The sequence below is a fragment of the Cervus canadensis genome, chromosome 1 (assembly GCF_019320065.1).
Source record: "Cervus canadensis isolate Bull #8, Minnesota chromosome 1, ASM1932006v1, whole genome shotgun sequence".
Taxonomy (NCBI): Eukaryota; Metazoa; Chordata; class Mammalia; order Artiodactyla; family Cervidae; genus Cervus; species Cervus canadensis.
In genome coordinates, this window is record NC_057386.1 from 62,508,118 (window position 1) to 62,523,716 (window position 15,599).

At 40.9% G+C, this 15,599-nt stretch overlaps 1 protein-coding gene across 2 annotated transcripts in view; it reads left to right on the forward strand.

Annotated features, from left to right (window-relative positions):
* The window catches only part of DCHS2 (dachsous cadherin-related 2), a 325,512-nt gene that overhangs the window by 127,652 nt on the left and 182,261 nt on the right, over window positions 1-15,599 (forward strand). For both annotated transcript variants that reach the window (XM_043484112.1, XM_043484120.1), the window contains one exon: window positions 1,951-2,142. In XM_043484112.1, coding sequence (XP_043340047.1) covers window positions 1,951-2,142 — 192 coding nt within the window. The remainder of the gene's footprint in view (window positions 1-1,950; window positions 2,143-15,599) is intronic.

The window sequence follows — 15,599 nt, forward strand, 5'->3', positions numbered from 1 at the left end:
GGCCCTCAGCAGTACGCGTCCTATGAACCAAAGAAGAGCTGCTCCTTTTTCTCATTGTCTCTGTTCTCTGCTGTCTTATTTTGGAATGTCTTTTAGTTGGGTATTCAGTTTAGTTCAGTTGCTCAGTCGTGTCTGACTCTGCAACCCCATGAACTGCAGCACGCCGGGCCTCCCTGTCCATCACCAGCTCCCGGAGTCCCATTGGACTCTCTTAAGAATTGACCTGCTTAATTCTCATATTTCCAGTGGTCATCACTTTATTTTTCTGTGTTTTGGAATTCAGTTAGGATTTGGCCATGGGAATAGAAGGTTCAGCTAAGACTCAAGAGCACAAGCATCGCTGTCAGTTGCCTTTCTTCATGTTAATGATGGTGAGAAAGCCACATGCTTATGAAGTAAACTTCATATGATGTTACACATGCTCTAGCAACTTTTGTACTGAATGAAGGTTAGGGGATTTGAGGAGTATTTTTCAGTAAATAAAGGATAAAGTGATGAAATGCCAAGGGGTGACACTTGAGAGGCAGGATTGCATGATCTTTAGTAGCGTGTAGTCTGCTGTTCAATTGCCTGAATTTAATCCTAGTTTTGACCCTTTTTAGCTGTGTTCTGTGCCTCTATATATATATATATATATATAATATATATATACACATATATACACACACACACACACACACACACACACACACACATATATATATATATATAGTACGTGTTCTGTAACATATAGTTCTTATTCTTTTTTTCTTTCTCCTTCTTCCTCTTCCTCCTCCTTTTCTTTCTCCTTCTCCTTTTGGTTGATCTTCCCTTCAAGTGTTTCTTTTATTGTCAGTGCCATCTAGATGTTTCTTATCACTAGTTAATTAGGTTGCATATCAAAAGAATTATACCAAGCCTATGAGTGCAAGAATATTTTGAGTTCTATTAATAGCCTGTTGTACTTCTAACTGTATACTCCAATGGTTAGTATAAATAAGTTAAGGGCTTTCATAATTCTAATTGCTTTCTAATTACCAGGCATATGATCACTGCTAACATAAATGATACCGTGGTTAAAGAGAAAGGTTCCCTTTCCTCTGGGCAGTTTCAGCTCCATGTCAGTGCACCTGTTGGCCAGCAGAACACAGGCTGGATTTCACCCCCACACACCCCCTGGGCAAGGCATCTCTGTGTAGTGTTCAGTCTGCATGACTGTTTGGGGCCCTGGTGGGCGCATTACCCCCAGAAGGAAATCTGTCCTAGGAAAGTCAAATCTCATGCTCCAAGGTGAATCCTGTTAACTGGATTGGATGCTAGTAGCTGTGCCTGGTTTCTTTGTCCTTGTTGCTATGAAAGGGTGAAGGTAAGTGTTAAGCTCATCACTTGAAGGCTTTGAGAATGAGTGGGAATCCACAAGTTATCAGGTGGTGAGCATTTAGACTTAAACCCTTGAGATTGGATGAGATCACTTAGGAATAGTGAGTGAAATAAGAAGGCAAATGGACCAGAGATCACATAAAAGGATAGGAATGGGAAAAGGAGACCTTAAAAAGGGAGGGAGAGAGTAAAGGTGCATCGTCACGGAACATAAGGGGGGAGAGAAAACCAAGCCTACACTTCAGCCACCTGATGTGAAAAGCTGGCTCATTAGAAGAGACCCTAATCCTGGGAAAGACTGAGGGCAGGAGGAGAAGGGAACAACAGAGGCCGAGACGGCTGGATGGCATCACTGACTCGATGGACTTGAGTTTGAGCAAACTCCAGGAAATGGGGAAGCACAGGGAAGCCTGGCGTGCCGTGGTCCACAGGGTCACAGAGAGTTGAACACGACAGTGACTGAACAATAACAACACTCTGTGAATAGCTATTTCGACCACGTGCTTGTGCACATTAGGATGGTGATTTGTAGTCCATTGAAAGGTCATGCTGGCATCCCTCTTCCTCACTGATCAACCTTCTGTCTCCTAGGTAAAAGCCTCTGATGCAGATGCAGGACTCTATGGCTTTGTTGAATATTCTCTTTATGCTGGATTCCAAAGCTACGACGCACCTCAAGCGTTCCAGATAGACCCACATGATGGACACATCTGTGTTTCTCAAGACACCGACAGGGAAAGAGATCCAGCCACCTATGATCTCTTGGTGAAAGCTAAGGATGGGGTAAGTCTTTATCTGTGAAATTTTACACATACTCAAAAGTGAACTACTGTGTGTGCATTTGAGAGTACGAAGAATTAACAATCAATAACTGGTCAATCTTGTTTCATAAATCACTGCCTCTTTCCTTCCGGAGTGTTTGGAAGCAGATACCAGACATATCATTTCATTTGTAAATAATTCAGTAATAGCTCTAATGGATAGTGACTTTTAAAAACACAACTACACTATAGTACATTAGCAGTAATTCTTTATCTAATATATATTCCATTTAAATTTTACTGGATTACAAAGAAAGATTACAAACTTTTAATAGCTGGCATGTTTTTATCAAGATCCAAATTAGTCCACAATAAGGATTGTTATATTCCTTAAATTTCCATCTGTAACAGCCCTCTACCTATTCCCTCTCACCTTTTCTCCCACTGTATTGATTTTTGGAAAAAAATTTGATCAATTGGCCTATAAAATTTCCATATTCTAAATGAGGTTTATTGCATCATTGAGATTCATTTAATGCTTTCTTTTGTCACAGTTTCTATAAAATGGCATTTTGAACTAGAGACTGATGAATTTTGGCTTTATTCAGTGGTGCTCTGTGCTTCTTATTGCATCAGCAGACACATGCCATTATTTCACTAGGGGTTTCAGTGGGGCAAGTTTTGAATTCTGTTATTTTTTGCATTTATTATCTGAAATTCTTCAATTAAGAAGAATGTTCTCTCATCAACTATTTGATTGGCTTGAAGTACAGTTCTTCAAGAAAGGCAGGATAATGCTTGATTATTTCACTTTATTTTACCAGTTTTTAAAATAATGAGTCGACACATTTACTATCTTCAAATATTATTGATGATTTTTTTCTTACTTTGATTATAAATTCTTGATTTTTTTTTTTTGTATATTTGATGTGTTTCATTCATTGCTTTGGTAAAGAATCCACCAGCAATGCAGGGGAGCCCAGTTCGATTTCTGGATTGGGAAGATCCCCTGGAGAAGGGATAGGCTACCCACTCCAGTATTATTGGGCTTCTCTGGTGACTCAGACAGTAAAGAATCTGCCTGCAATGTAGGAGACCTGGTTTTGATCCCTGGGTTAGGAAGATCTCCTGAAGGAAGTCATGACAACCTGTTCCAATATTCTTGCCTGGAGAATCCCCATAGACAGGGGTGCTGGTGGGCTGCAGTCCACAGGGTCACAGAGTTGGACGTGACTGAGTGACTGAAGCACAGCAGAGTGCATACATCGCTGACTTTGTCCTTTCTAATGTTTGTGTCAACTGACCATCATCTGAGCCACCAGGGAACCCCTAAGATCTATAGGGGCACTATCCATTTGTTTTCCTTTTCAGCCAATACTTTTTCTGTCCCTTTAAGAAGTATTGCTTATATTAGGGACATTAAGGGCTTCCCTGGTGACTCAGACTGTAAAGAATCTGCCTGCAATGCCAGAGGAGAAGGCAATGGCAACCGACTCCAGTCCTCTTGCCTGGAAAATCCCATGGATGGAGGAGCCTGGTAGGCTGCAGTCCGTGGGGTCATGAAGAGTCGGACAGGACTGAGTGACTTCCCTTTCACTTTTCACTTTCATGCATTGGAGAAGGAAATGGCAACCCACTCCAGTGTTCTTGCCTGGAGGATCCCAGGGACAGAGGCGCCTAGTGAGCTGCTGTCTATGGGGTTGCACAGAGTCGGACACGACTGAAGTGACGTAGCAGCAGCAGCAGCAATGCCAGAAACTCAAGTTAGATCCCTGGGGCAGGAAGGTCACCTGGAGGAGGAAATGGCTACCCACTCCAGTATTCTTGCCTGGAGAATCCCTTTGACAGAGGAGACTGGCAGGCCATGGTCCATCAGGTCGCAAAGGGTTGGACACGACTGAAGTGACTTAGCACAGTGCACAGGGACATTAAGACATTTTCTTTCAAAGATTTAATTGTTTTAACTTTTGCACTTATTATTTCAGTCTCGTGGGGGGAAGTTTCATTTTTTCCCAGTGTGGATATTCAGTTGACCCAGCACCATTTGCTGAAATGGTCAGTCTTTCCTCACTGTGTACAGTGTCACCTCTGTCATAAATCTTGTGATTATATATGTGTGTCTACTTCTGGGTACCCTATTTTTTTTACTTATTTGTCTACCTTTGTACTAGCTATATATTCTCTTGATTATTTAGCTTTATAATAGGTCATGATATCATGTATTTTTTTAGATTTGTCCATTTTCAAGATTGCTTTGGTTGTCCCTGATCATTCTACATTTTCAAGTACATTTTAGGAATAGCTTGGTCAACTTTCCATTACAGTGCAGCAAAGATAGCCTTCTATATGCATTATTCTGCACATTCTTTTTATGTAGTCTGTTTTAGAGACTTTGTTAATTTTTTTATCTGCTTTATACGCACTCATATAGATCAGTACTGCTATTACCTTTCTGGTCTAATTTTTGAAATTAGTGGGAGAAGCTACCTACATAAGACATGAATTGATGGAACAAATGAGTCTAAATTTATTTATTACAAGTATTTTCATCATAGGGGATTGAATGCAAAAGTACGAAGTCAAGAGATACCTGGAGTAACAGGCAAGTTTGGCCTTGGAGTACAAAATGAAGCAGGGCAAAAGCTAACAGAGTTTTGTCAAGAGAGCACCCTGGTCAGAGCAAATGCCCCCTTCAACAACACAAAAGATGACTCTACACATAGACATCATCATATGGTCAATACTGAAATCAGACTGATCACACTTTTTGCAGCCCAAGATGGAGAAGCTCTATACAGTCAGCAAAAATAATAGCTAGTGCTGACTGTGGCTCAGATCATGAGCTCCTTATTACAAAATTCAGGCTTAAATTGAAGAAAGTAGGGAAAACCACTAGGCCATTCAGGTATGACCTAACTCAAATCCCTTATGATTATACAGTGGAAGTGATGAATAGATTCAAGATATTAGATCTGGTAGACAGAGTGCCTGAAAAACTTTGGATGGAGGTTCATAACATTGTACAGGAGGCAGTGACCAAAACCATCCAAAAAAAAATGTAATGCAAGAAGGCAAAGTTGTTGTCTGAGAAGTCTTTATGAATTGCTGAGAAAAGAAGAAAAGCTAAAGGCAAGGAAGAAAGGGAAAGATATACTCAACTGAAAGCAAAGTTCTAGAGAACAGCAAGGAGAGATATGAAGGCCTTCTTAAGTGAACAATGCAAAGAAATAGAGGAAAAGAATAGAATGGGAAAGACTAGAAATCTCTTTAAGAAATTTGGAGATACCAAGGCAAAATTTCATGGAAGGATGGGCATGATAAAGTACAGGCAAGGGCCTAACAGAAGCAGAAGAGATTAAGAAGTGGCAAGAATACATAGAAAAACTATAAAAAAAAAGTCTTTATGAACTGGATCACCATGATAATGTGGTCACTTATGTAGAGCCAGACATCTTAGAGTGTGAGGTCAAGTGGGACTTAGGAACCATTACAATGAACAAAGATAGTCGAGATGATGCAATTCCAGCTGAATTATTTAAAACCCTAAAAGATGATGTTGTTAAAGTGGTATATCAGCAAATTTGAAAAACTCAGCTGTGGCCACAGGACTGGAAAAGGTCAGTTTTCATTCCAATCTCAAAAAAGGGCAATGCCAAAGAATGTTCAAACTACTGTGCAGCTGTGCTCATTTCACTTGCTAGTAAAGTTATGCTCAAAATCCTTCAAGCTAGGCTTCAGCAGTACATGAACCATGAACTAGGTTTAGAAAAGGCAGAGGAGCCGTGGATAAAATTGCCAACATTGGCTGGATCATAGGGTAAGCAAGGGGATTTTAGAAAAACATCTACTTCTGCTTTGTTGGTGATACTAAAGCTTTTGACTGTGTGTATCACAACAAATTGGAAAATTCTTAAAGAAATGGGAATATCAGACCATCTTACCTCAGTTCAGTTCAGTCACCCAGTCATGTCCGGCTCTTTGCAACCCCATAGACTGCAGCACGCCAGGCTTCCCTGTCCAGCACCAACTCATGGAGCTTACTCAAACTTGTCCATTGAGTTGGTGATGTGCATTGAGTTGGTGATGTGCATTGAGTTGGTGATGCCATCCAACCATCTCATCTCTGTCGTCTGCTTCTCCTCCTGTCTTCAATCTTTCCCGGCATCAGGGTCTTTTCCAGTGAGTCAGTTCTTCGAATCAGGTGGCCAAAATATTGGAGCTTCAACTTCACCAACTGTCCTTCCAGTGAATATTCAGGACTGATTTCCTTTAGGATTAACTGGTTTTATCTCCTTCCAGTCCAAGGGACTCTCAAGAGTCTTCTCCAATACCATCTTACCTGTGTCCTGAGAATCCTGTATGCAGGTCAAGAAGCAAAGTGAACTGGGCATGGAATAACTGAGTGGTTCAAAATTGGCAAAGGAGTATGCAAGGCTATCTATTGTCATCCTGCTTATTTAACTTCTATCATGTGAAATGCTGGGCTTTATGAATCACAAGCTGGAATCAAGATTTCCAAAAGAAATGTCAACAACCCCAGATACTCTTCTGCCACTCTAGAGGCAGAAAGTGAAAAGTGCCTCTTGATAGGGTGAAAGAGGAGAGTGAAAAATATGGGTTAAAACTCAACATTAAAAAGACTAAGATCAAGGCATCCAGTCCCATCGCGTCATGTCAAATAGGTAGGGAAAAAGTGGCAACAGTGGCAGATTTATTTTCTTGAGCTCCAAAGTCACTGCACATGGTGAAAGCAGCCATGAAATTAGAAGACACTTACTCCTTGGAAAGAAAGCTATGATAAACCCAGACAGCATATTAAAAAGCAGAGATATCACTTTGCTGACAAAGTAATATAGTCAAAGCTATGGTTTGTGCAGTAGTCATGTATGAATGTGAGAGTTAGGCCATAGAGAAGGCTGTGTGCCAAAAAATTGATGCTTTAGAATTGTGGTGCTAGAGAAGACTCTTCAGAGTCCCTTGGACTGCAAGGAGATCAAACTAGTCAATCTTAAAGGAAACTAACCCTGAGTGTTCACTGGAGGGACTGATGCTGAAGCTGAAGCTCCAAAACTTTGGCCACCTGCTGTGTAGAGCTGACTCATTCGAAAAGACCCTGATGCTGAGAAAGATTGAAAGCAATAGGATAAGGGGGTGGCAGAAGATGAGATGGTTAGATAGCATCACTGGTTCAATGGACATGAACTTGGGAAAACTCCAGGAGATAGTGGGGGACAGGGAGGCCTGATGTGCTGCAGTCCATGGGGTTGCAAAGAGTCTGACATGACTTAGTGACTGAACAATGAACAACAACATTTATGTAGAAACTAACTTGAAAGGAAAGTCATTTAACTCAATAAAAGTACCATGGTCTATTTGTTTAGATTTTACCAATCTCTGTATGTGTGGTTTCAGGAATGTTTTGCTTCTATGTTAGAAAAGCAATGGGAAACAAAAACAATAGTAGACAGAGGAGTTTAGGTTAATTTAAGTCTATGTGATTATTTAAACCTCAATATATGCATATAGAAATATTTACCCAAGTCTTCAGAAATATATTATTAATAGACTTTGTGCCAGTTGTGAAAGGCATCCTAGGATTAAATAACCAGTTTAAATCCAATGCTGCAGTAGTTGAACATCTGTTTCTAATTAGTTGGTTATCTTAATAAAAATAAGATCACTTGATGCCAGAAATTTTTTACTGCCAAAAAAAGGAGTGCATCAATTAGGAACATTGGCAGTAGAATAAAAAAAATAAATCCAGATATTTAATTTAAACCTCCTTGCCTATTTCTTTCTGCTTTCATATTGAACCCTACTCTGCACACTTACTCTATGAAGAATGCTTTCTTTCCCTCTCAGCTCACCAATCTCTATTGCAACATTCAAGTTCCTCTTTAACTACACCATCTGTCCATAAAGCTTTCCCAGACTGAAAGAGATGCTTCCTTTCTCCAGCTATAAAAGGTATTTGATTGTCAGGATAACTAAGAAAGTGTGTAAGACCGTGTAGCAGCTTTTGGTAGTTTTTAGAAATCAAAGAGAAGATATTCTTCAAAATAGCTACAGTCTATATATTTGTGTTCCCCTCAAATTCATATTTTGAAATCCTAAAACTCAAGGTGATATTAAGAGATGGAGCCTTTGGGAGGTGATTAGGTCATGGAGGTGGAGCCCTCATGAATGGAATTAGTGCCCTTGTGAAAGAAGCCCCAGAGAGCTCCTCAGCGTCTCTGCTGTCTGAGGACACAGCAAGAAGTCTTGGGCTTCACCAGAAACTAGCCATGGTGGCACTCTAATCACAGACTCCTAGCCTTCAGAACTATAAGAAATAAAGTTCTATTGTTTATAAGCCATCCCTCTATGGTATTTTGTTGTAGACAATGGCGTATGTGAGTATTCTGTACAATGTTGTATCTATAGGATATTCCTCTATAAAAACTCTGTTTTGTAGATGGAAAACCCTCCAACACAGTACAACACACTCTTGTTTTTTGGGGATAGAAACATCCTTCCTGTGGGGACTCATCCTCTTGTTGAGGTGACATCCTAAGCCCAGCTCTGTTATAGATGGCACCTGGTCTGCACCCTTCCTGACTTAATATAGATTTTATTATTATTTTTATATTAGTAAGGAGACAGCTGCCACTGAAAAAACAGTTTATTATGCTCACAGATCCCAAGAGGAAGGGCATGCCACATTACGAGAGCGAGTGTATATAGTGTATGCATGATGGAAAGCATGGAGGTCAATCAGGAAGCAGAGGAAAGAGGAAAACTTTGGGTAAGGGTCTTTGTTGTGGTTTCGGAGGGAAGGAGTGGGAGAGGCAGAATAAGCAGGTTTAAGATTGGCTAGATTGAATAGTCTCAGTAGCCTGGGCCATAAATGCCATCTCTAGTTACCTGGTACCTGGCTAGGGGGTGATTAGGACAGTTGATTATGGAGTGATTAGGGCAGGTGATGGGGCTTCCCAGGTAGCCTTGTGGTAAAGAATCTGTCTGCCAGTGCAGGAGTTAGCAGGGCAGGTGATTATGGGGTGACCAGCCTAGAGTGTAGAGAGCCAGTGCAGGAGGTGGTTCAGATTGTTGTTTACATTGGAAAGGCACACTTGCCTGATCCTGGCAGTCCCTCCAGGACAATAAAGGCCCCAAATGTCAAAGCATCAGGATACAGAAAAAGAAGATGCAGTCAATGCAGACTTTTCCCAGAAAGGATGTCAAAGGGCTGATGAGAACCCTGGTAGGTATCAGAGTATACAAAAAAAAAAAATCTTCGCAGCTACATTGTCTTGCTCCAATTTCTTCGATGTAACATCCAAAGTTATAGAGGAAATTCACTACTCAGTTTAACTTCTGACCCATTGTAGCATCTTAAATCATCAGAGAAAGTTTTTGTCATGGCTTATGGGTTACTCTCAGCATTTTCTTCTCCTTTGTGTCAAGTCCCAGTATTGCTCAGTCCTGGGCAGAGTCACCCTCCTCCCCACTTTCCTGTCTGTTGTCATCATCTTCCTCATCTTGACTTCTTCCTTCTGAGTCCTGTATCTCATCCCCCTTCTTTTCCAAGTCTACTTCAGATGCTGTTCGTTTTTGGATCCATCTCTGCCATCTTCCATTCTTCCATCTTGTGGAGACCAAGGAAGTGCAAGTCTGAGGGTGAAGTGGCAGTCACCTGCCTCAGACAAGCCCCATAAACCTAGAGCAGCCCACGCTTCAGAGCCAGCATGATATGGAAGCGAGGACTTGGCTCCATCAGAGGCCACAGGCTTCTTCTGAATTCTCTTCCTCCTTCCCATTGCCTGGGATAGACGGCATTTGTTCAGTGGTGATCATGATCTCATCCTCTGCATCCACAACTTTCAGCCCCTCCCGGAGCTCCTGGATGATGCTTCCCCACTTTCCTGCTTGTTATCATCTTTGCATTTCACTTTTTAAAAATTAAATTTCTTACAATATTGCTTCTGTTTTGTTTTGGGTTTTTGACTGTAAGTCATGGGGCATCGTAGGTCTCTGACCAGGGATCACACATAGGTCTCTGACCAGGGATCAACACCATATCCCCTGCGTTGGAAGATAAAGTTTTAACCACTGGACCTCCAGAGACATCCCTGAGTTTCACTTTCTTTTTTTTTTTTTTTTCCTGCCTCACTTACATTTTTTCTTCTCTGACCCAGATTCCTGCAGTAGTCCCACAAACCAGTGGTTCATCCCAGTGTCATCGAAGCACAGGTCATCAAAGTAGTCACCCCTCAGGCTCTCTTCCTCTTCCTCACTACAGACACCCCAACACCCAAGGAGCAGTGGCTGATGATTCAGGCCACACCTGTCTAAACACTGACTGTGGAGTGAGTGAGCTCTTTTCCCCAGGGGAAATCCAGGTCTGTACCCATCTGCCTTTTCTTCTTTCCTCAGACTTCCTTGGATTTTATTTGAATGCAGGATGTGTTGGTTCACCCTTGTTGACGTCTTCCAGTGGCCTCCACAGACGGTCACGTCCCCTGGAGGGTGATGGACATTTGGCAGCCTGGCCTGGCTGTGGCCCCATTCCCTCAAGGCAACAGCTTCCTCATGTGAATATGCCCAGGTTAAAGGCATTTGCGTCATTTTCTCAGATGTCTCTTGCACTGTTGGGGAAGCCACCAAGAAGAGTCAGCTGTGTCTTCCAGGCTCCCATCTGATATTGCCTTGACTTAGAGGACCTCCTGATGATTTGACTTGCTCCCAGGTCTTGATTGCCAAATGCAGGACCCAAAGATCTGTGTGGTGAATAGGGTCATTTCATCTTTCTCGGGATGAGCAGAGAACAATACGTTCAACACTGCGGAGTAGGGGATCATGCTATTTCTACTATATGAGTCTTTTTTGCATCTCGCATCTAAAAATGGGCTATCAGAGCCTAAGAGTCTCCTCCTTCCTCAGCACTTGGACACCTCCTTCTCCATCTTGGTGGCTGTTTTCTCCTTCTTGTCCATCATGTGTGTCTGCAGTGGCAGGGGACCTCTGAGGGAGCTGCACACTTAACCTGCCTGGAAGCAGATTCTCTTGGGGGCAGACCTGCTGATATATTTTTAAAGACAAATTTTTGAAGAGTCTTCCCTCACCCCCAAATCATAGCCTTTTAACAGCTTCCTAATTTCACCTTGTTTGGACCTAAAACTGCCTCCAATTTTCCTTGTGTTTGCCTCAAAATATATAAGAGCAAGCAGCGTGTGTGTGTGTGTGTGTGTGTGTGTGTGTGTGTGTGTGTGTGTGTGTTTCAGTGTGAAGTATTTATTCTGCTGTCAGTGTAATCTTTGTCAGTTTCTTCTGAGATGAACTGTGCATATCTATAGGGTGAAGTCTGCATCTGTCATCATCACCCTGCAATATCTGCTCACAGCACAAGATATTAATCAAAACAGTTGGTAAAGATGAAGATATCAAGGCTGATAATGACTTGGTAGACTATCACCTAAAAGCCATCTAGCTTGGATCTGAAAAATTAATGAACTCAGGCAAGATATTTTAATCTAAGATGTTGGATTCTGGGCAATAATGAATTTATTTAAAACAATGGACTGCACCTTGCCAAAAGCCTTTAACTATACAGAATTACCTTGGTAATCTATAGTTTTTCCTGAAAGCTCTTTGGAAGAAATTGCTGAGAACCCATTTGCCTGTTGTTGCTAAGAGATATCTATTCATCAGTAGAAGAATTTTCTTATACCTGGATGTTCTGGGCTTCTTCTCTGTTTATCCCTATGATGACTATCACTATTTTTAAACTCAATCACTTCCTGTATTCTACCCATAGTACTTCTGAAATAGGCCATTTTTTTCTCCTACAGTTGTGGCTATTTACCTCATACATAGAAGTCAGGAGGATGCTATAAAATTACATAATGAAAATAAGTAATTGGATTACACTAGAAATCAAGTGATTTTTCACAGTAATTGAATTATTCCATATTTATATCTAACTCCTGTTTCCTTTTACCATTCACTGTTAGCAAATGAATGTTTCTTTTTTGGTGTGTATGTTTACTAATATTCTATCTCTTTTTTTTGACATCTCAAATTCTGTAGCTGAAATATGTATCTGAGATAAAGCTATTTCAACTCTGTCTCACCACTCCAGGCTTAGGGGATGGTTGTCTCAGACTAGCAATACAGAAAGTAAATTGACTTAGCCCTTCACCATTGTATATTTTCATGATAAATATTGACTATTGAAGTTGTACTACGGACTTTGTGTGCAAAGCAAATAAATCTCTAGAAGCAAACTTGCTGAGTAAAAGGGCATACTCATTTTTTCTCTTTTCCTTCAGCTCTATTGACATGCAACTAATAAATTGAAATCATATATATTTAAAGTATACATCATGGTGGTTTTGATTATATGTATACATTGTGAAATGATGGCCACAATCAAGATAATTAACAGATTCGTCATCAAACATAGTGAGTGGTGAGAACCCTTAAGATAGAATCTCAGCAAATTTCAAGTAAACTATACAATACAGTATTATTAACTATAATCATCATGCTGTGCATTAGATCTCCAAATTGCATTCATTCTGCATGACTGAAACTTAGGACATGCTCATTTTCATTTTAACGGATTGTATTATCTCATTTTCCAAGTGTTTATTCTTATCATATATTTCATTGATCACCACCCCTTCCCAATTTCAGGAATAAGCCACTGCCCAGCTGCCCACATTTTCTACCTCAGTTGTCTGAATCATATTTCAAAATGCTTGTCTGCCATTGTTTAATACAGTACCAGGATTAATCTCAAAATGTCTTGAATACCAGTTTACCTCATTCTTATCTCTAGACATTTAAGCCTCCCAGCCACCCCTCATCTGTCGTCTCATCCCCATGCTGTTCTGTTCTCCCTTTATTTCAGACCAGTGTCCTACTGACCCTCTGTTCACCCTTTAACTCAGACCAGTCTTCTGACACACGCTCTGGAACTCCTGGCCTGTCATTTAGCACACGCCATTATGCTCAGTCTGATCTCTGACAGCGTCTTCATCTTCTTGCTCTGGTCACAACAGGCATCCCTCAAGGATACTGACTCCTCCCTGCTCTCTCAGAGAAGCTATATCCACTAATCACAAGCCAGGATTAAGGTGCTGAGGCAGGTGCCCTCCTCTCGCCCATCGCAGCATCCAAATCATTCCTACCCCTTTCGTTCTTCAAAACCAAATCTTTTTGAAGTTTACGTTGTCAGACTATACCATGGACACTGTTTGTTGCTGCTGTCGGGTTCCAAACCTCTTTGTCATCAAGAACTTTTATATCTTATTCAGTTTTCCTCTCTACTGTTGTTCCCTCCTGGAAACTTTACTGTCCATTTTATTTTAACAATCCAACCCCAAAAACCTCTCAGTCCCTTGACTTTCTGGTTTGCAACCTCTGAAACCTTGATTTCAAGCATGCAGTATTCTGATAGACATTCTAATCTTTCTCTTCACTCACATAGCATCTCCATACCCATAGATAACTCTTCTCCTGGTCAGATCACTAGTTTAAAGTCACTCAGTTGCAAATTCCCTTTAGTTCTGTTACTCCATAGAACTTTCCAGGTAAAACCCTAGCCCTATATCAACCTGACTCTGCCTTTTCTGTACTTGCCTAAGCAGCTGAACATGGAGAAAAATAACATACCTGCTTGAGTGAGACCTTACCTTCCTGCTAGCTATCAGCTCACATCTTTTGCCCTCTTTCCTGTTAGCATAGTACAGATTTCCCTGTATCGAAAGCAAGTCCCTCTGCTGATCAGGCTCCCAACCATTCCAGCTGTCTTAAGGATTTCACTTCTATAATGATTTTCTCAAATTCACTGAATGTCTCCCTTAAGCATACAAGGCATAATAATGGTTTCCATCTTTTGAAAAAAGCCTTCTTTTAGTTTCATGTACCTTTTGAGAAAACCATTTCTTCCTCTTCTGTCTTTCACAGTGTGTGCGTGCTAAGTTGCTTCAGTAGTGTCTGACTCTGTGAGACCCTCTGTAGTCTACCAGGCTCCTCTGTCCATGAGATTCTCCAGGCAAGAATACTGAAATGGGTTGCCGTTTCCTTCTCCAGGGGATCTTCCTGACCCAAGGATAGAATCTGAGTCTCTTTTGTCTCCTGCATTGGCAGGCAGGTTCTTTACCACTAGCGCCTCCCGGGAAGCCCACAGTAGAGTTACTTAAAATAGTTGTCTGTTTTCTCACTTTTCAGTCTTTCTTTGATCCTTCTTTCCATCCCTCCCCTCTAATACAACTGCTTTTATGAGTGTGATTTACATTGTGACACATCCTCAGATTCTTTATTTTCATTTTGTTCAGCTTCCCAAAGGACTTGAAACTGTTCTTTGAACACTGCTTTTCTTGACTCTGGTGACACCATGGCTCACTGTTTGTTTGTTTGTTTTTCCTTAAAAATTGGACCTTCAGTTCCCTTCACCTTTGCTCATTGAGTTATGAACTGTAGACTCTAATGCACTGGCAAGGGAAAGAACAGCCCAGAAAATGCTGAGATATGAAGGATTGATACTAATATTCTACTATTCAGGAGCTGCAGAGGCAAAAACAGAGTATGGGGAGTAGTCAATAGCCAAAACAGACAAACAGCAGAAATTTTCCATATGCATTGATGGTCCTAGACAACCCCCTGTCTCCAATGTTGTGTGCTTTCAAGTCTGGTGCTTTCCCAAAATACTCCCAACTTTCACAACACTTCTTGTGAGAATTGAGATTCAGGTAGATTGGTTAAGAGTCTCTTACCATAATTTTCAAACTTAAATGATTAAAATTATATCAAAGTGAATCACAATTTGTTGATGGAAAGAGAAAGATAAGACAAAGTTAAAAATTAAAATTAAATATACTTAGAATTTATGGGGTGTATCAGTTACCTATTGCTGTGTAACAAGTTATTCCCACATTTAGCTCCTAAATTCCCACATTTAGCTGAGATAAAGCTATATCAACTCTGTGTCACCACTCCAGGCTTAGGAGAACATTGTCTCAGACTAGCAATATGGAAAACAAATTGACTAGCCCTTCACTATTATATATGTTCATGATAAATGTTGGCTATTTAAGTTGTACTATAGGTTAAATAAAACACATTTAATATGTCATACAGTTTATAAGGGCCAGGAATCTGGAAGCTGCTTATTTGGGCAGTTCTGGACAGAGTCTCTCAGAGGTTGCATGATCAAGGCAGTCTTGAGGAGCTAGATGTTTAGTTTCAGAGGACTGGGAGGTGAACACTTGAGGAGATAGAGAAAGTGAGCTTAGATGAGCTTTCCCCACATATGTCCTATGGCATTCTTGCCTCCTGAGATGCCCCTTCCACTGAGAGTTCTGTGGTAAATAAGAGTGGAAAACACATTAGAACTCACCCCACCCCATAGAAACATGCCTCTGGAAGGTTCTGTGAGAAATCCAGGGTCAGAGAACATATTTGACTTGGTTAATTAACCATTTTCATAACTTTTTG